Source organism: Scleropages formosus, chromosome 20, assembly GCF_900964775.1.
Source record: "Scleropages formosus chromosome 20, fSclFor1.1, whole genome shotgun sequence".
Classification (NCBI taxonomy): Eukaryota; Metazoa; Chordata; class Actinopteri; order Osteoglossiformes; family Osteoglossidae; genus Scleropages; species Scleropages formosus.
Window position 1 is genome coordinate 2669909 of NC_041825.1, and position 22189 is coordinate 2692097.

General features: G+C 42.8%; 1 protein-coding gene across 1 annotated transcript in view; it reads right to left on the reverse strand.

Annotated features, from left to right (window-relative positions):
- Nucleotides 1-11242, reverse strand: part of ngfrb (nerve growth factor receptor b) — a 33887-nt gene extending 22645 nt beyond the window's left edge. Inside the window, exons 1-2 of the mRNA XM_018749777.2 lie at nt 10834-11242; nt 4313-4454 (exon numbers count right to left, since the gene is read on the reverse strand). Coding sequence (XP_018605293.2) covers nt 4313-4454; nt 10834-10893 — 202 coding nt within the window. The 5' untranslated portion in view covers nt 10894-11242. The remainder of the gene's footprint in view (nt 1-4312; nt 4455-10833) is intronic.
- Between the last annotated feature and the right edge of the window lie 10947 nt (nt 11243-22189).

Here is a 22189-nt window from a genome sequence, read left to right on the forward strand (position 1 = left end):
CCATTATTGTCTGGTCATTTGAGAGAGCTTTCCTTTCCTGGGAAGCTTTCACTTTTAATGCCACCGCTATCTACATTGCTTTCCACCAAAGTGATTCTGCTGGAGTTCAGGTCCCTGAAGTGTGCTGGTGGCTTCCTGAGGCTCTGTCAGCTTGCCCTCACAACTTCAGCCTTTGGGTTTAATCATACTCCTTCAGGGTCTAACTAAACCTATGAAATCAGCACTGAGCCTAAAATCCATCAGTATAGTTTGTGTTTAGGAGCACAGGAAATTGCACTGGTAGACCTGAGACAGCAAGATATGCTTTTAGTGTTTTTGCTGGAATGATTATGCCTCATTTAGATGTCATTCAAAAACTCAGATTTTTTATATGTAAGTCCTCAAGTACACACACACACTTTCGGAACCGCTAGTCCCATACGGGGTCGGGGGGAACCAGAGCCTACCCAGTAACACAGGACGTAAGGCCGGAGGGGGAGGGGACACACCCAGGATGGGACGCCAGTCCGTCGCAAGGCACCCCCAGCAGGACTCGAACCCCAGACCCACTGGAGAGCAGGGCTCGGTCCAACCCACTGCGCCACTGCGCCACCGCTCCCCCTCCTCAAGTACCTTGAAATTTTAATACTTTTAGTAACCGTGCAGGAACTGCACCAGCTGATGATTGGAATAAATCTGTATTTAAATGTACCCTTTGAAGGTGAATTAGATCTTTCTTTATAATAGCAGGATCCCATCATATTTTGCTTTTGCTCTTTCTCCCAATGACCATCTAGCACCTTTGCAGTATTAAATTTACTCCCACAGGGAATGGAAAACCTTTGAAATATTTACATTTATTTTTCTCAGTTGGGTGTCTTTTTCAACACACTTTTTGTAAATGGCAAAAAGATCTGCAAAGAAAATTGTTGTAAGAATAGTCTTCCACATGAGCTCCTACCGATAATCATTTATCTGCTCGAGTTACCAGAGATGATTAGACTGCATGTACTGGAACTTATGATATTTTTCTGAAGGGTCTGCTCTAAAGCACTTCTCATATGGAAATACTTCTTTTAAATCATGTATGAGTATTTTGCTACATGAAATATTTTCCCAACATCCCACAGAACCAAAATTTAGTGTAGCAGTTTCATAAATTCCATGCATGTTCCTGATGTGGCAAATGCAAAACAGAATACATCAGAACCTTTAATGCTTCAATAAACAAAACAATGTTAAGCTTTTGAACGAATTTATATTTAGTGGTGGGTTGGAATGATTAAATGTTTAAAGGTTACATTTGAATATACACAAGCCATTCTGTTTAGCTCAAGAAAGACCAATCCAGATCATGATCCGGCTATGTCACAGTTTAGAAGGCATGAGCTCAGGAAATAAGCATTAAAAGGACATAAAATAGGGTGGCTTACAGAAAACATACAGGTTTAATGGGTACTGTTGAAGCATTACATATAGCTAGAAAAAGGCATGAAGATTAATAATGAAACATATTGATGGAGCACTTTTGTTAGTACAGATGCTACTCTACTTATGATGGTTCGACTTGCGATTTTTCGAAGTTACGACGGTACGATAGCGATACGCATTCAGTAGAAGCCGTACTTTGAATTTAGAATTTCGATCTGTTCCCGTGCTTGCAATATGCGGTACGATACTCTCTCCCGCTGCTGGGTGATGGCAGTGAGCCTCAGAATCCACTCAACCACGCTCACAGTCTCTGTATCGATCACTCCAGCGAGTGTAATCAACTGCAAGTGTAAACAAGCGAAACTGTGTCGAGTGCGTTTTTTCATTTTGTCTTTTCGCATCCCATCATGTCTACTAAACGCCCATGTGTGTCTCCTGCTTAACTTTGCACAGCTGTAGGCTATCATAAGTGTTCTGAGCATGTTTAAAGTAGGCTAGGCTAGGCTATCATGCTCGGTAGGTGCGGTACTGTATTCTTTTTCAACTTACGATTTTTCCACTTACGATGGGTTTATCAGAACGTAACCCCATCATTAGTCGAGGATCATCTGTATATTTAAAAAAAAACAGTAATGATCAAGATAGATTTTGGTGCTGGTGGTCATTCAATAAACACTTTTAAGAAAACATACGGCTCCTACGTATTTCGCTATACCCTACCTAGCAAGTTTTGATGACACAAAGTGCATTAGCTGTTAGTAGTTGCCGGATAAACCCTTGTTGACTATATGCACTGTTAAACCCTAATCCAAGACAATCTGGTAAAAGAATAGTGTTCTAAGGCTATTCCTTTTATAGGCTTTCCCTACTCATGTCAAATGGTTGCAAACTGTTATATGTATACATGCCTTGCAGGGAAGATTTATGTCCATTAGCCATTATCAGGTCTCATTTTGAATATAGTTTGGTTTTTGTTTAGGGTGCAACTGGTCAAAGGCCATCTGTGCTCCTTTGGTTCATTTTACAGCAGCTGCAATGTAGGTGATGGTGTGACGGCCTCAGCCCACATCACTGAGTGTGGGAACGAGAGAGAAGCAGTCCAGGGAGCAGCGTCTAGGGGCAAAGGGGTCTCCAGTGTCAGTCCAGCTGCTGTGTCTCAGATCCTATGGCTTCACTGCTGTCTTCGGCATCTAATAAAAATAGCTGCCTTGGCTGAAAATCTAGCTTTTTTGCCAGTTCTCACTCTCTTCTTTACCAGCATCTCTTCTTCACTCACCTGTTTCACTTTTGTGCAAGTGGTAACTATTAAAGTGTCTTCCAAACACGTTCCCATCTGTCCATATCCCACCCGCAACCCCAGAACATGGCAGCGTTTCGTGAGCCAATAGACGAGAGGTTAAAACTGCACTCCCTAAAATGGAAAGGGTCAGCTTCTTATTTTAGGATGCACTGGAAGAACATTATGTAAACACTCAACATTTTTCCAGTGGCCTTCAGGGTTTTCTGAAATGCAAAATCCTGCCTCATTTTTCCTTTAGATCAGTTTTGTGGATGTGCTGTATAATGTGCCTTTTCAGGTGACAGAAACATAGAGAGATAAATGAAATAAAACACCAAATGCCTTTTAGGACACTACCCAGTTCCAGCATGCACTGGGTGCTCCCCAAGGACCAGCATATGGAATATGGTATCTTAACTCTCTTCTGCCCACCTGAACCCTGCGCACAAGTCCTCACTACCGCATGTTTCATTATTAAAGAACTGTACGTCTACTTTGCAATGCAGTGATTGCTGTAGTCTGCTTAGTACCGCATTCATTACGATCTTGTCACTCTTACCCCCAGTGCAATTAACTTCGCTTCCGAAGAACACATAGTTTGTCCTCACCATCTCTGCTTCCTTTTACATTTTTCTGCGCTGCAATTATTCGTGAAACTTCACTGTCGCCCCGTGTCAGATGGCATTGTTAGTTTTGTTAACTTGCGATTTTTCGTTGTTTTACATCAAGAAAAAGAAACATTGTCTGTTCGAATAAGTGATTCTTTGACAGCGATGAATATGTTCGACTTGTCTTAAAAGGAGAGGTTAGATGTTCTGATGTGTGACGTGAAAGAGAAGAGTTGTAGCAATTTCAGGTGATTTTTTGACACATTCACATCTATCTGACTTACACTGTTTAGCTACCTGTAACGCTTTACCCACTTGTGCAGGTGGCCTAATTTTACTAGAGCAAATTAAGCTAAGTACTTTGCTCAAGGGTACTGCAGCAGTAGGTAAGACCTGAAAAGGCAACCTTCAGAGCCACAGGCAGTAGCTACAACCACTGCACTCAGTCGCCCTTTGATTAGTGAAATACTCTATTTTTAAATGTGACCGACTGGAAAGTAAAATAAACTTTCAGCTTGACTCCATCCCCATGACTGAGAACAGGGATAACCTCCTCTGGCCTACAAACTAGAGTGGAAAGGACATGAGACCCAACGGCCCCATCTGTTCCCAATCAGAAACCGAGGTACCAGTCAAACCAGAGGGTCTTCGCATCTGCTTCCTCACTTTCACTTTTTGCAGACAAACATGGCTTGGATTTTATAACAATTTAAGTCTTTAAAAAATATGAATTTCACTCAGTTTCATAATTTAGGGCACCTGGTAGCGTAGTGGTTAGAGCTGCTGCCTACGGACCTGAAAGTTGCAGGGTTGAATCCTTCCTCCAGCTGTAGTACCACTGAGCAAGGTACTTACCCTAAATTACCTACTTGTACAACTGGGTGAATAACTGTAGGTAGCTTAATATTGTACATCGCTTTGGAGAAATGAATAAATGTAATTCGCAAAAAGAGATGTTTCAACATGCAGTATGTGGACGCCAGTGAAGTGAGAAGGTGTGTGGTGTGGTACTTACTGTCCACGCACTGGGCACAGACCGTCTGGGACACTCCACAAGGCTCCACAACGCCCTCCCCTGGCTGGCACTGCTTGCAGCACTCCCCGCGACTGGTGTACTGGCCTGACCTACAGGACTCGTTGGTCTGCAGAGCCCCCACCTGCCATGGACATGGAGAGAGAGGTATGTGAGAACTCACAGAATTGGGTAGGCAGGGTGCAACATGCACAAGCACCTGAGCAAAAACAACCTACAATGGCTACAATGGCAAATAGAGGGAATAATGGAGGGGCGGTTAAAAAAAAGCTTGAAGCCACACCTTGTTCTTTCTAATTACAGCAGAACACACCTGAAACTTGTAAAAACCTACAGGGGAAATACGTCAGGATTTGGGACACATAGAAAAAAAAAACCGTGCTTGCCACTTCTGCCACTATCGGTCTTTGCATTGCCCTGAAGTCCACAGGTTAGCATCAACCACAATGATACGCTTTCACTGACCCTTTACAGTTTACACAGCTGACAGTTTGCACACGAGCGACCTGTACTGCAGCATAATAATAAAGGTTCCCAGTTGTGGTTATCCTGAAATAAGTGTCCTCTACCCCTCAAGGCTGCTGAATCCCTATCAACATTCAAGAAGAGTCTCAAAATCTCTTTGGACCCGCTTCTCTCCTGGTCTCCTACCTGCTCTATAATCTTGCATCCCATCAACGGTTACAGCCAGCTTTGTATTTCCTCTGAGTTGCATCTGGAGCTACTTGTGTCATGTGCACTGCCAAAAATGGTGGTATTGGACAATGAATGCAAATGTAATGTAAAATGTAATGAAAACTTGGCTTTTCATTAAAAAAAAATCCAATGTCCAATCTCCAAAACAATCAATTTCTAAATAGAGAGCATGTGATTTGATGGAACAACCTGTTTCAAAAAGATGTACCTTATGAGCAAATATGTAATAAATGTCACACCTGTAGAATATAACATGCTAAAAACTTTTTGTTCCACTCTGTGAACAAGGTTTTGAGTTATTATTCTTTATAATGCAGCCTTATTGCTCTTAAACTAATACTAAACTAATGGCACTTTTCAATATTATGTTGTATTATTCTGTATAAGAATTAATCTGCTTAGGACAGGATGTAACACCTTGATGCATCTTTTATTTTTTCAATCCACTTTTCATTTCATTATATCCAACCCATCCTGTGATGCCCCCAGATAATAAGCTTCAGAAGCTGGAAATAAGTCACAGGAAGCTGTCACTGTGTTTTAGACCCCAGTTCAGCAATGTGCCATGACAGTCGACACGACGCAGTCTGACGCGCTGCTGGCCTCCTGACAGATAGAAACAACACACTTCGTTCAGTCCAGATCCTTGGAATGCAGCAGATCAGAATGTGCCCCTGCCTCCAAGACAGCTGCTGTCCCCCAGGGGTACCTTCAAGTGAGCACTCGGGTGAAATCAGCAGTATCTCTGCCCCACCCCCCCAATTAACATGGCAAGCATTCCGCAACCATGGCCCCCAGTGCAGATAATCTGCACCTGACCACACCTCTGCAGAACATCACATAAAGTTTCATACATTCCAAGAATGTTCCCACAAGGTATAGGGCAACATAAACTGTCACTTGGCAACTTCCAGGGTTCTTCCTTACATTTATTCATGGAGCTGCTGCTTTGCTCCAAAGCAACTCACACTGTTAAGACAGCTACAATTATTTAACCATGTAGATAGGTGGATGATTTTACCAGAGCAATTCAGAGTAAGTTCCATGATCACAGGTACTGCAGCAGTGAGTGAGATTCAAACCAGTAACCTTCATACTCCAAGGCAGCAGCTCTACCCCCATGCTACCAGCAACCCTTGGCTTTAAAGGTGAATTGACCTCATTTATTCAGTTCATAACTCTTGTGATTTGATACCAATTTTCTGTTTGATCAGTTAGATTAATAACTGAATACCTGATCCAGGTGATAAGGTTCACTTTCTCCAAAGCAGAAGTAACAAACCTCAGTCTCTCAGGAGACAGGAAGTACTAAAAGAGCTGAGCTTGATCAAACAGATAAAGTCTAGAATTCCATTGTCAGTGCATCAATAATCACTGCTGTTACACTTGAGGAAGCTTCATTATGTAAGTTGCATCCTTCATCACAAATAGGCGACATGTAAAGGCTTTGAATAAAAGTGCAAGCTAAGGAAATAGAAGAGAAAGTCATCTACCCACTATACCAGAGTACAGACTGCGGCCCCAGATGACATAGTATTCCCATCCGTGAGAGCCGAGCTCTAAAAGGGGCCACCGTACAAGTTCCATTTTCATCCCATCGGCTCTCTTCTGATGTCAGAAATGCTAGGCTGTCTTTTTTTTTTATTTAAAAACTAGAACACCAAGAAATAAAACGTGAGAAAGGAGGATTTCATTTATCGTTTAATTTTTCTACGTCTCCTATATCTGCCGAAAATACAGATGCGCTCCTTACTGGCGTTCTACGAAGGTACACAACCATGGTCCACCACGCCATGATGCCCTTTGATTTCCCACAGCTGCACCACTGCCCTTACGCATGCAGTGTAGTGATTATAGGTCACCGCGGTACACCTGCAGATGTACTCCATTCCCATCCCATCCCATCACAGTCTGTTTCAGACACACTCGCGTCACTGTGACGGACTCGCATATACACTCACACTAGCACATGGTGTTTATGTTTTTGAAAACTGTTGCAACACTGGGTTTTTTTTTAATTTATTTATTATTTATTTATTTATTTACTTATTTATTTAATGTTAGCCTCAAGGGGAAGGGAAAACTTTGCTTTGAATATTTTCATCTTCAATCAGAACTTTTATTTCTCAGAAGGGCTCGCCCCCAAAGCGATGCGATAAATAGTCAGATCACAAGATTGTTAGGAGAGCATGTGATATTATTTCCTCTTCGAGCTCCTAAAGATGGTATCTTTCATTATCACCCAACAATTTTCAGGCTCTGGCCTGTCGGCGGTGCTTCAACATCCTGAACTTCAGTTAAAATGGCTCCTTTGCGCCAAGCAGCAAATCAAGAAGTTCGTCAAGCATCCGTCCACTTCATCTGAGTTATATTCCGGCTCCGTTGTAGTGGAACGACATCCCCCTCTCACTCAGAACTGCTGAATCTCTGTCTACATTTAAAAAGGGTCTGAAAAGAAACCTCTTCCAGACTCACTTTGCCCATCATCTCTTAAGTTCATGTAAGGTATAAATGTTCATGCTCTATAACTTTACACAGCTACTCCTGTAATGTAATATAAATGTTTATATGTATCTCAAAAAAAAATCATTACTAGGAAGGAGATCAGGAATCGTGGATATTCTGCTACAGTTTAATACAGCTACTTGTATGATGTACATTGATTCATATGGTGGAAAGAAACTAACCACTTAAGAATCATACATTTGTATCTAAGTGTCTCTTTCTGCTAATGTAAAGAACACATTGTATTTTCTATGAGATGTTCGTTGCTTTGGAGAAAAATGCCTGCTAAATGAATACATGTATAAATGTAATGTAAATGTAGTACCCTTGAGCAAAGAACTCACGTTAAAATTGCTCCGGTGAAATTAGCCAGCTGTATAACTTAGTAAAGAGTTGTACGCTGCTTTGAAAAGAGAAAAGGGTCAAGTACATCTAGTAATGAAATTAAGACACCAGAAAGCAGCAAGAAAAAATAAAAAAGAACTTTGGTTATTTTTTCATCTCCTCAAGCAAAGGTCTAAGGTTTGTTGATGCTCACACTTGCACAACCACCTTGCGTTTGAATTCCAGATGTCGTTTATCTTCCTCCTTCAAAGAGAACTACATGGTCCAAAGTTATAAAACAAAAGCATCCAAACCATTTAGATTTTAATCATTCTGCTCCAAGACCCTAAAAGTTTAATATAACCACATGGAAAAACACGTGGGATCTCCATACTCCTCTTATGTCTCCAACGTTCAATGTATAAATCTCCCAAAATAGTCTCTGCAGTACTTTAAGTTGCATGAGATAAATGTATTAAATATTTTTCAGCTCAGGATAAGCTCAGCTCAGCTCAACTGGATAAGAGGTGCCTGCTTGAGTGACGAGTTCAACTTTACCATGATGAGTTGAATCCTTTAATGTGATGTAAACTAGGAAAAGAAAAATTAAATCTATTCTACAGTCCGCAGTTATCACAGAATAATAAATAAGTAGTCATAAATATGTGTAGAGTAGGTATATATTTTCAAGCAATAATTGCACATTTGCAAATACTGGTTATAATTTGCAACAGTTTCTTAGTTAATGATCCTCTTCATTACCCTGGCTGGTACAAAGTAGAAAGAATAATGTGAATCGGAAGTGAATCGACCTCAGAAGTTTAACTTATCTAGCAAGAGTCATTCACCTTTCATGGCTGCACATTCAGACAAAAAGTATTTACTTTTTCTCATTAAATAATTTTTTTAAAAAAGAAAAAAGAAAGATCTAATCTGCCATAAAATTTTTGTAGAATTTTTGTATAGCACATAGTCCAGGCTGCCTAGAGTCCTAAATTATATTTCACATGAGCCAGTTCAGGGTTCTGTTATTAAATATTGTTTAAATAAAAAAAAAGGTGGCCTTGTAACATTGTTTCTTCGTCCCAATTTCCATGTTCTCCAATAATCTGCTGGTCATATTTTTTGCGCTTGTGTTTACAGTTATTTATCTGTTTGTTTGTGCAAGTTCCCTGCAATGGATGTGTATTAAGGATCATTAGCCAATATTGGTTTATATCACACATTAATACCTTGATGGGCTACAACCCCTCAGAAAAGACTGCAGTCACAGTGTCTGAATTCTTCCATCGGCCAGTTTACCGCCACACCTCATCCCACCATACGAAGGATGGACAGAACAATCGACTGCACTACCAGCACGCATATTAATAACTATATGATTAGGAACCGTAAACCATAAATGTGTGACCATAAATAGATGCTGACATGAAAAGAGGTTCCAGAAAACAACACTTAACTACATAGATGCGTAAACACTGTAAAAGGAAAAGGGTGATGTAGAGATCAAATTATAAATGACAATTTCTTTCAAATGCTTTGATTTTAGCATCTTTCTAAAGCATTCAGTACTGTTCTCATACCACAGGAATTTGGGACATATTATGACCGGCGACATTCAGAGGCACAAAGGTTATTTTTTGTTGCCCACCCCTGACTGCTGGAATACAGACAAGCGGGGACTTCAGTGCACAAAATGCTGCTCCTGTTTATGAATATTTCATTGCTGGAAAATTTCAGGAAACAACAAATCGCAGGTTGATGTGTCCGCCGCGCCCACGGCCCACGCCCTTCTCAGAAGTTGGGAAGGAGAAGTTGCACATGGAACAAGACGATGCTTCCCGGGTCTGAATAACTACCAGCCTGGAGACTGAGGAGGAGCGGGTTGTGCGATCGCGTCCCTTTACAGGATCGTCCGAACTTCTCGCGCAGGTAGCGTAGATCCATCAAACCCGAATATCTGCAAACCCAGACATCTGTGATCTTGAATGTCTGTAAATCCGAACATCTAGAGTGTGGAACAGCTGTAAGTCTAAATCTGTGCCAATGTGTACATCTGTGATCCTGAATGTCACTAACTGTGCCTGTGGTCCTGAAGGTGTCTAATCTTGCTTCGTAAAGTCTGAGAGCGTGTGGAAATTATGGGATTATGTGCAGACACCACATGTCGCTGTGCGCTGCCCTACGAACAGTGACTCAGGTCTACGGAACCCATTTATGCTGAAATTAAATATAACTATTAGCAGTAAGATGGGGGTGCTGTGGTGCAGCGGGTTTGGCCAGGGCCTGTTCTCTGGCAGGTCAGGGGTTCAAGTCTTGCTTGGGGTGCCTTGCGATGGACTGGCGTCCCATCCTGGGTGTGTCCCCTCCAGCCTTGCGCCCTGTGTTGCCGGGTTAGGCTCCGGCAAGCGGTTTCAGACAATGTGTGTGCGTGTGCATTAGCAATAAAAAGCCTGTATACAGATGTGTCCTGTGGAGCTCAACTCAACCTCTGTGACCACATCCTCAAATCACATTATTACATAAATTTCACCAATGTTGCTTTATCTTTTAGTATTAATTTTAGTATGTTTTTCAGTAATTCTAGTAGCCTCTGTCACACCAGGCTTCTGAACCATTGCAACCAGGTAAAGTTTATAAATTTCTCTCATTTAGGCACCTGTTAGTGTCTTGGGTCATTTAGAAACAACAACAACAATAATAATAATAATAATAATAATAATAATGGAAAGTAAACAAGAAAAGCTGAAGGAAGACACCGTCACAGTTTGCTTTCCATATCATATATCCATATTTCATACTTCGGGAAACACACACTTGGACCCCACTTTTCTGCGCCAGCCAGCCAGGTGTCCCACAGCGCGCTCGCATCTGTTCACGCGCTGCAGCAGAGTATAGCGGCGCGCGCGACAGTCACAGCCCTGACACGCGACACACACCCACGAGAGCGACACGAGGACACCCGACCCGTCACTCACCGCCGCTATTATGAGAACCACGGCCGCGGTTCCCATGATGCCGTCCATCATCATCATCATGTCCCTCCGCTCCGCTGCCGCCGGTACCTGTTAGATGTGGGATCCTGTCCGTGGAAGGAAAGTTGGGGCACGAAACGGATGATTCATATAATTGAGAGAGAGAGAGCGAGATCGGAGTCTATGAATGAGTTCTGCTCCAGCGCGTGCGCTCGCGCCGTCCCCGCCGCTGCGCGTGTGCGCGTCTCCGCCGGTGAGACAGCAGGTAGTCCAAGTGTGTGTCGCGTCCCCGTCCCGTCTGAGGATCAGGGCGACGATGACGGCGATGACGATGAGCCTGGGCCAGTCCGCGAACACACACACATAGGCGCGCGCGCACGCACACACTCGCACACATACACACACACACACACACGCGCGCGCGCGCACGAGCGAACTGTCAGTCCTGCCTCGGATCGAGGCTCATATAGGAGGCGGATTGATGGCAACGCGAGTCCCGCCTCTCGCGTGTCCCGCACACACACGCGCACTTTTCACTCCGTCTCTCCGTTAACAGTTTGTTTGTCACTCTTTGTTACAACTGTCAGTTTTTCCAGTTTTTTGTTTCTTTTATCATGTAACATGTAGAGATTTAACACACGGGTTTCAAAAAGCTATTTTTTAGATGAAATTTGTCTTTAAGTCTAAGTCAACTTGCATGTTAGTTAAATTAATACGTCCTTAAATATAAACTGGATTAGTAATATAATGACAAAGTGTAACTATTTCTCAGATTGTGAGCTTTTCTCTTTTATAACCTATGTGATCCATCTAAAGCTTATATTCTGAGATCAGTCTTATTATGGTTATGAACTAGTTACCATAGAACACAACTTTGTGGTTTCCATGGTGACAAATACTCTTTATATAAATACAATAAATAATGTCAGAATAAAGTAAGAATAAAGCCTGAGTGAAGCCAGAGCTCTTCCTGTAGCGCAAACATTAAGTACCTGACTCATCAACTTATAACATAACCAGTGAACCTGTTTTCTTCAGTAATGACACCTGGTGCCTTAGCAGGCAAGCTCATCCTTTGCAATGTCATGTTTTGTCATTCTTGGTCTGAACTAACAAGACAAACAATATTATTTGTGATATTGCTGCTATTATTATAACAATCATGCTGTATGTTGTATCGGCTCATAAACACTGCTGGACTCTGTTTCAGCCCTTATTAGAAAAGTTAGACAAGTTTTCCTCTTCTTAAAATTCTCATGTGTAATGAATAACTGGTGTAAATGAAGAAAACCACAATGGATCGTGGAATGTATGGATGCTAATAAAATATTAATGAAACTCCCCCGCCGAGCAGTAACTTCCCCCCTCAATTGAAGAAATAAGGCTGAGAAAATTGATCATTGACAGCTGGTAGGAGATTCACTCCCTCTGATAGGAACCCTTTCTACTCATACCACCTGCCTTCCACACGTCCGGGCAGAACTAAGCCCCCCTCCCCAGCCCACTATCAGAGTGTGTGTGTGTGTGTGTGTGTGTGTGTTTGCGTGAGAGAGAGAGAGAGAGAGAGGAAGAGTATGCATCAGCAAAAGGCCTCTTCTAGAAGTAGGGACAAGTTCCATTTATCGTGGGGATTGGGTTTCACCAAGTGACGCTAATGTAAAATGTTCAGATGGTATCCTGTATTGATCTCCAACTCACTAAAGTAGGAGTACATCATAGATCCTGCACAAGGATCCCCCATAATAAATGAGCTGTTATAAGAACACCAAATATACATTTCAGGTAGATGAGCCTGATACACACCAGGCAGAAACCCTACGTTTCATCACTTTTCCGACCAGGGTTTCACCCCAGTGCGGTTCTTTGGCTTCCAATAGCTTCACCTTTCACTTTGAGGCCTTCACTGGGACAGCAAGTCATAGTGCAGATCTACCTGACATTGGCTCTCTATTCAATGAACCATGAGCAGTTAGAGGAGGTTTAGATCTGTGAAAGACTACCTGGTTTCCCTCCTTCATGGGATTCCAGTAGAGAGCATTTGTACATTCCCATCTGAAGACCTTCTTGGTTTTATAGTTTGGTATTCTATTAAGTGTGTCATGAGCAGATGCTGCACATGTGTAGTTGTCACGCCCTCCACTTCCACACAACTGGGAACACCTACGGGGGATCATGAGACACATGGATAAAAGACAGCTCAAAGCGCAATAGGACACGGAACCTTAGTTCAGCGTTCCTGACCTCAGCGTTAGCATTGGCTCTCTCCCATCCTCCGTCCTCCGTCCGTGGTCCCTTGTTCCTCGTTCCTAGACGCCGTTCCTTGTCCCTCGATCCCTTTCCCATCCTAGCTCTACTCTTCGTCTCCTCGGTATCTCTGACAGTCGGCTTGTCTCTCGGATTACATCTTCGGATTCTCCTCAGTACTACATCTGTGCCTCGGTGACCCTTCCCCAGTCCTTTTGACCACGTCCTTGGATTCTCCCAGAAAGAAACCATCCGGTGTACCGCAACTGGGTCCACGCCTCCGCCCGAGTGGAAGCCATAACAGTAGTGGTACACGCTCTTGTTAGCTGAAAGCTGCTGGTTGAAGTACTGAGATTTATTCATCTGAATTATTCCACCTAAGTTAAAAACTAGCAACCCATTAAGATACATGAGAAAGTGTCAACTAAGCAATGAAATCATAATTAGAGTTTTCCTCCACCTTAGAATGCTCATTTATTTCTGAAAAACCTTTTGTAAGGTGAATTTTCAGAAATTAAAGACATGCTTGGCATTACTTTCAACGGATGAACATTTTTATGAGTTCCTGGCTGAAAAACTGATATCCATTCATGCTAAAATATCACAAGGTACCATAAAATGAATACAGTTACTTTGATAGTTAACATTAGTTATCATAACACAGCATAACAAGGCAGTTTCCCTCCACGAGTCACAATATACAGTAATACCGTATGGCTTTGTACGTGCGCAATGTCAGCCCTTTTGAAGCTTTTACGTGTAAAACACATGCGGTAGATATGATACTCAACATTTATGTATTAATTTAACCTGGGAAAAAAAACAAAAGAGAACAGTAAAGACACAGGAAATCAATGAAATGGTCAATGATCAGTGTTCAATGGAAAAAAAATCCATTGATTTCCATCAAACAAGCTAACATCATGTGGATGGACCATGATCACTGGAGAAAAGAGCAAAGAGGGGTGATGGAGGTTGGGATCTGAACGCCACACAAGCCAAACTATGAGTGTGGAAAAAACTACGTGGCAGCTTTGGTCTCGTGTTCCTCACCTATCGGGAGAAATGCAAAATCTAAGTTCAGTCCTCGTAAATGCCGAGAAACGCTTATGGTATGAAACGAAACTCCTCATAAAGCCAAACTCTGGTAACCACAATGGGTATATTTCAGGGTATGATGGTAAATATAAATGATTGATGAATATTAACTGATATCAGAGATATGGTCGAGGATATGGGCCGACCCTGAGCGTATTACAGCCTCTGAGGCTTACCGGAGCAGCGCTCTACGTGCTCTGTGCAAAAATTAAGAAATAATTAAATGTGCCTTTCGAAAACTACGTAGGGATATATCTACGGAATATAGACCTAGACATACAATACTTTTCTGCTGTGCAGGTTCTAAGAGTTGCACTTTACTTAATTCCTGGACTGGATCAAAATTACTTTCGATGGAATTATCCTTACATCTTTCATATTAATATTTCTGCAAAATATTCTGATGAATTGCATTACGCAGTTGTATCCCTTCATCACAACTGCATCAGTGCTGTAGAACTGTTTATATGAGAAGTGTTAATATTCTGTATTAGTGGATATTTCATATCAGAGGCAATATAATATGAAAGCCCATTCCATTTGGAAGATTGACTGTGAAACTGAGCCTCACCTGTAAGCGCTTTGTAGTAAACTTGCATCACCCTAGGAAATATGGTTTCCTTATAAGGAAGGAAAAGGGAGCGACTGGTGCGCACAAAACTATTTAATGAAACGTCCTAACAATGTTCAAGTATGAATATGGCCTTGAGCCAAGGCTAAAAGAGACTGAGGTTTTAGAGGAAAGTGTCATGCTATATATTTATACATTTTCATGTCGCTTCTGTCGACATGGCCTTTCTGCTTTAATCTCCCATGAAATTGCAGAATCTTATTTCAAAGATAGAACTGTTTCACCTGGGGACCGTTGTGAGAATATTGGCTTTATATCAAATGCAAAACATTCTGTAAAGGAATGGAATCTTGCAGGGTATATCTTCGCCCAGTGAGGGGAGAGCAGTGGACTCCCCGAGAGAATTACTCATTTACATTTACATGTGTTCATTTAGCAGGCGCTTTTCTCCAAAGCGACGTACATCTCATAGAAAATACAATGTGTTCATTACATTAGTAGAAAAAGAGACTTAGTTGCAGACATGTGATTCTTAAGTACAGTTATTTTGTTTCTTTCTACCATACGAACCAATGTTCATCACTTGAGTAGCGCATAAAACTTTATCAGAATATCCATGATTCCTGATCACCTTCCTCATAATGATTTTTTTTCTTGAGATACTTGTAGACATTTACATTGCAGGAGTAAGCTGTGTAAAGGTTTGTCCGAGCATCATCTTAAAGTTATAGTGCATGAACATTTATACCTTACATGAACTTAAGAGATGATGGGAGAAGTGAGTCTGGAAGAGATGAGCTTTAAGACCCTTTTAAATGTGGACAGAGATTCAGCAGTTCTGAGGGACAGGGGAAGCTCGTTCCACCACAACAGGGTGCAGGAGTGCCCACGATTTTGAAGGCTTTGTTGGATGAGAGCGACATTGTAATAACCAGTAATAATAATCAGGCTTTTCTGGTCCTATTATGTAGAGGATCTGCTGTCATATTTAATGTTGTGAGCAGTCAATGGCAGACTGGAATGCAGTGCTAAAGTTTTTAGCGAATGACAGATGAAAAGAGGGTTTAACAGCAGGACCGCAGCTCCTCCTCGTCATAAAATCGTGTAACCCCAGATGGAATCCACTACCAAGATGTTTCCGGATGGGGGCTAATAATTGATTGTAATTGGATCAGTGGTTCTGCATTTACTCCTACATCCTTTTCAGGCTCCCAGGGAGGATGTCGCAAAGGAGGAGATGTTGGATGTTTATTTCATTGCGTTTTCAAGTTTGCGTTCGCAATTGAGCGAGTGCAATTTGACTTGAAGCGGAAGGGTTAAACAAAGGTAAACCATTCGTTGTGGGTTTTGCATTTTAAGTTTTCTCTAAAATTGGCCTTTAAACAGGTGACACTAGAAATTGTACTTAATACATTTTTCTTCCGGCATCACTGAGTTCATGAATCAAGAGAATGCAGCATAAAGTAGTGCAATAAAATCATTCCTAAAGTCAAATGACTGTTCAAGCTGTTGTTTCAGCTATGCGCTGAATGTGACGTCACGCCTTCAGTTCTGCTACGTGTGGTGGCAGCAGAGAGCACTCATGTGGTGTGTAATTACCACTCAGGCTAATGGATCTGATGACCAATGTACTAGATTATGTTTTTCGAGGTTTAAAGTGGTGTCTCAGCCTTTTCTTCCGCCGCTCCTCATTCTTCTCCGGACCTGGTTTTTAGAGACAGTATTAGTGAAACAGCAAAACTGGGAATAATTAATGTCTGCAAAACTCTTGGGCAACACTTTATCATCGACACTGATTTTTTTTTTCCCATGTATGCTCACATTTTTGTGATGCTCTTCTGCAAAGAGATGTGGAAATTTAAGCTATCTACAATTATTCACCGGTTTAGACAGCTGGGTAACTTTAATAGAATAAGGTAGAGTAGATGTCTCAATCAAGGGTACTTGGAGGTGGGATTTGAACCTGTGACATTTGGATCTAAAGGTAGTGGTGCTAATCTTATCTATCTATCCATCCATCTATTTATCTGTCGTTCCATCCATCCATCCATTCATCTCAGTGTTTTCAGTTATTTCGATTTTATGTTCACATTTCTGTTTTGTATGCCACTGTGAAGATACAGCTGTCGAAAAATATGTATCAGAAAATCAGTGCCTTTACTTGTTTGACTCCAGTCTCTTAGGACAAACCTGGTAACCAGGCAAATTTACTGAAGTTGCATATTTACTGAAGATATACTTAAGACGTCAGAGTTCTGCTGAAGATACCTGTTGAATTGTTCACCTACATATGAAATTGTTTCTAAGTTTGCAGTGAATGTTTTTGAGAATATATGGCGAACATTTGTTTGTTACCTGGGAAGCGGAAATTATTACCCATCATGTTTTTCTGCAGGTCCTGATCAGTTTGAGTCCCTTTTTCTCCGTGTTAACTGGAGAACGCAAGTCCATGAGGCGCTCTTTAAACTGGCATAAGAGCTACGTGAACTCGAGCGGCTGAGTGCACGTTTGATGACTACCTCTACAGTCATTGTTTCCGAATTGTTGAGACCTGCAGGGATCTTCCTACATAAAGCATCACGCGAAGGGTGGAAGGGAACAAGCGGTGAGGAAGGGGGTGCAGGAAGACAACAGATAAATATTGATCGACAATGACTGAGGCAGCAGATGTGATTTGAGAAGCAGCCAGAATGAACCTGATCTTCCCATTACCCTCCGGAGCATGCTTCTCCAAACCAGTTTACAGGATCTCACAATCAATATTTTTTTTCCTTTGGACAGATCATCTTCAGCTAATGCTGGCTTAAATGCATCTACTAATAAAATGACAATTGAGTTGATAATAAGTAGGATGTATGTGTAAAATCTCTCATTAAAAGTATTGGAGACACGTGCTGCATGAGCGCTCACTGGTTTGTGTGAGAGAGAGATGGAAAGGAAAGTGGAAGAAATGTGTGTGTGTGTGTGTGTGTGTGTGTGTGTGTGTGTGTGTGTGTGTGTGTGCACGCAAACCTCATTGCCAGTGTTTGGCAGTCATATTGAGCCCATGTTCTCCGCCCAACACATAGCTGGCAGTTAATGTTGCAGAAATCATCGGTATCCACAGCACTCGTGCGTTACGCCGTGCGCATTAGGGTGTGTGTGTGTTTTCCATTACGTTTCTCCATTCGAAATTAAATTTATGGGACCCAGCATCAGAGATTTGATTAACGCCGCCAGATTACTGTGGTCTTAAGTATTACAGCAGCAAGCAGCGTAACTGGCTTCTTACTCTTCTCCACTGCAAACCTCAACTATTAGCTTCAGTCGCCTTTAGGCATATGGATATGGATATGAGGTACAGTATAGAAAACAGTTGCTCTGGGCCTGTTTCCAAGGCTGCATTTGTAAGGCCAACCTCCACAGTGCCATTTGTCTTACGTGACCCAACGCCGGCGAAGCTGGAACGCTTCTCTCGTCAATTAATCGATCTTGCGCCCTGATGTACAGGGAAGAGTTCAAGAGTCGGGCTCATAAACAGGCAAAACACTCAAAAGGAGTCTGTGCAACCAGCCTTCGTGATTTATAGTTAATAGTGAATTCTCTCCTATTTTATTTGTTTGTTTTGCCATGCAGCACATTCTTTAATCACATGCCATTAACCGTTCGCTGAAGGATGTGCCCTCGAAAAACGAGTATTCAGACAGTAGCAATGGGAGAGTTATGGGGATAACCGTTATTGGGATTGCCACTATTATGGTTCTTCACAACGCAAAGGTGCGAGGCAAACAAAACACTTTTTTCATAGGAAATTGAATGAAGCGAAAAAAAAAAATTCAAACTGGAAAAAAGAGACAAACCCAAGGAGATGTGAAGGGAAAACCTGCGTCCGTGTCTCGGACCGCAGATGAGGTTGAAAAGGTAATGATGTCATTAGCGAGTACTGATTATGGTAATTGGTTCCAGGTGCCTTCAACGAACCTGTTTCCTCCCTTCTGTGCTGCTGTGGGTGGTACATGTCACAAAATAATATTGAGCCTAATATTTGTGTTTTCAGCATTAAACCACTGCATCTAAAGGAAAAGAAGCCCATGGGACCAACTGAAAGGTAGAGGAGAAAGACCCAACATGCTAGTGTTACAGCCAGGTGAGCTCCTCCGCCGGCTTGCTTCTAAGGGAAACGTTGAAGCTACATGAGAACATCTACTGTCGACGAGATGGATTTTGTTGTGTTCTTTTGAACCTCCAGTTGTTTTTTCTGGAGGAATTATTGAGTATCCAATGGGTCAACGACCAAACTTTGACCTCCATCCTAACCACAAGGAGCTCACGTGCTTTCCAAGTGTTTGAGAATCGTGACGAGAGCAGAAAAGTTCATTACAGGTCTGACCATCACATCTTACTTTCAATATCTGTTTTTCTGTTTTTATTATTTAGGCAACCATGTCCTCCTGGGTGCATCCACTGGCAGTGAAGCTATTGATTGGGGTGGGCTGGTAGTGTAGTAATTAGAGTTGATGCCTCTGGAGCCATTGGTAGCAGGTTTCAATCCCACTTCCAGCTGTAATATGCTTGAGCAAGGAACTTACCCCAAGCTGCTCTGGTAAAATTACGCAGCTGTATAAACTAGTAGGTAGTTGACGATTGTAAGCTGCCTTGAAGAGAAGCATTCAAGTGAATAAATGTAACGTATGACTTCCAGTATGAAGCTGATAAAAGAGAGGTGAAATGCAATGCATTTTTACCAGCTCTCCTCAAAATGTTTCAGTGATGAACATTCATTCTGACAATGTATGGAAATGGTGTGTTACAGACAGGATTCTGACATTAACGTATTTTTATTTTCCAAGCTTAAATGCCATATGGGGTAATTACACCATCACAGTAACCAGCACACCACTGAGTGGCGCAACCGGTACAGCACACTGGGAAACGCGTAGGAGCAGAGCTGGGCTGAGCTCTGAGTCTAACCACAACCAGACCTGAGAGCGTCTCGGGAGCCTGGACCGGCCGACCACATCACCCATCCAGAATAATATGTCTGACGGTTCCTGAGCTACTGAGGGAAATCACGGACCCGTCCCGTATGCCTCATTCAGTAACTCTGGAGAATTCTGGTAATAACATCTATAATCTGGTATAAATAAACCAACTTCTAATAGGACTGTAGTATGGCTTTATTATTATTATTATTATTATTATTATTATTATGTGATTTTGGGAAACTCCATTTCTTGTTGCAAGCTTACTGACCTGGGGCAACAGATCTGAAAGAGACAAGTACATTGATCTAATTTACCGCCCTTTGACTCTCCTAATGGCTTCCTGAACAAACTTGTCCGACAGATTGAGGTTTTGCACTGACATTCATTGACACACAACAACATAGAATCACCAGGTTCAGTCCTGCAAGGGTTGAGGGTGGAGTTGTGGACCATCAAGGGGTACAATAAATCTTCTCTAAGGCCTTTGATCAGGTGAGAATCCTCATTCAACCTCTCACCTTCTCATTATCCATCTCCGATCCTCTGGGCATTTGTATAATTGGCCTCAACCCGCCCTGATGTGCAGATGTTCTACATAGTCATACACCAGGCTGAGGTGAAGTTCAAGTCCATTTCCTTGTGGCACCAGATCACACCTGTTGGCTTTTAAAATGATTATCTGAGACGATTAAATTAATCCTGCTTCATCCTATTTCTGCCCCAAAAGAAGCAACTCTTAGCCAAGCGCCTTCCTCCTAGTTTGGTGCCACATGAGGAGTAAATTCTCATTGCGGTTCTCCGGCGGATGCCAAGCCCCCCCCCCGCCCCCCTTTCCTGCAGCGCACTCTCATTTTGTCTTTTCGCTGGAAAAATCCTCGCAGAACGCGGCGCTGAGGTGCCAGGCCGGCGGAGGCCCAATGCATGGTCTCACCACTTGCGGGAAGCAAAAGTGGGCGGAGCCAATGGCGTCCCAAGTGCAAAGAATAAATACCTCGAATTACCTCTCACTTGCTGGGAAACCACTGATCTGTGCATAATCCCAAAAGAGCGCAAAAGGCTTCCAAGGAGGACGTGGGCTGGAAAGGCGGACAGTTTTGCGTCCGCGACGTGCAAACGAGCTGTGCGGCTTCTCCGTTCGTAGGGCTCTGACTTCACGGCGCTCTTTGCGTGCGTCGAGTCTTGTCTCAGAAGTGAACTCGTGAAAGGAGGAGAAAAGCGATAGAGGAGGAAGTGCAGTGATCATCGTGTGTCGCTCCCCTGCAGCCCTTGTCCCCAAAGAAGATCGACCATCTGCATGTCATTGACCCGCACATGTAGGAGCAGAACGCATGCAAAGCCCCACATCCCGCAGCTGTCACATTCGGCGGCGCACTTGCTCCGAGACACAAAGCAGAGCGCAGTGCGTCTCCGCTCAAACCCAGATACCGCTGCCTGCTGTTCACTTCTGGCCGGCATCGGAACAAACTGGTGCGGTCGATTTGGAACCCATCTTTACAGACATCGTATTCCTCACACGGAGTCCATACCACACTGTACCATGTTTACTGATATTGCACTTCTGTGTTCTTTCATATATAGGATGGCACTGCTGTCTCATTTCAGCCATCTTTGATAAGAGTACATTTATATTTATTTATCAGACACTTTTCTCCAAAGCGACCTCCAATGAACTCTATGTAGTGTTATCAGCCCACACACCATATTCACTGTGGTGATTTACACTGCTAGATACACTACTTACACTGGGTCCCTCATCCATACATCAGTGGAACACACTCTCTCTGTCACACACACTATGGGTGAACCTGAACAGCATGTTTTTGGACTGTGGGAGGAAACCAGAGCACCCGGAGAAAACCCACACACACACAGAGAGAACACGCAAGCTCCGCACAGACCGAGAGGGGATCAAACCCACGTTCTCTCACACCATCCAGGCGCTGTGCCACCATTCCACCCAGTATTTATTATAAGTTATATTTCTTACTCCCCCTCTCTTACATGTGTCTGTTTGCCCTCCATGGGTAACATGTCATTGGCACTGAAGGACGAAGCTGCTATTATGAAAAAGGTTAAAGTTCAGCCGAATCTTAAACGATGGAGAACCAGGACATTATTCAAACAAACAGGGATTCAAGTGTCATGTTTTATTTAGTCAAGACCTCTGTCCAAAGAAGCCTATATTTATTTGACACTTTTCTCCAGAGCAATTTACCATTATTTACCCATGTAGGGGGGGTGCGGTGGCGCAGTGGGTTGGACCGCAGTCCTACTCTCCGGTGGGTCTGGGGTTCGAGTCCCGCTTGGGGTGCCTTGCGGCGGACTGGCGTCCCGTCCTGGGTGCGTCCCCTTCCCCCTCTGGCCTTACGCCCTGTGTTGCCGGGTAGGCTCCGGTTCCCCGTGACCCCGTAAGGGACAAGCGGTTCTGAAAATGTGTGTGTGTGTGTGTACCCATGTAGGCAAATTTACTGTGTTGAAAGGT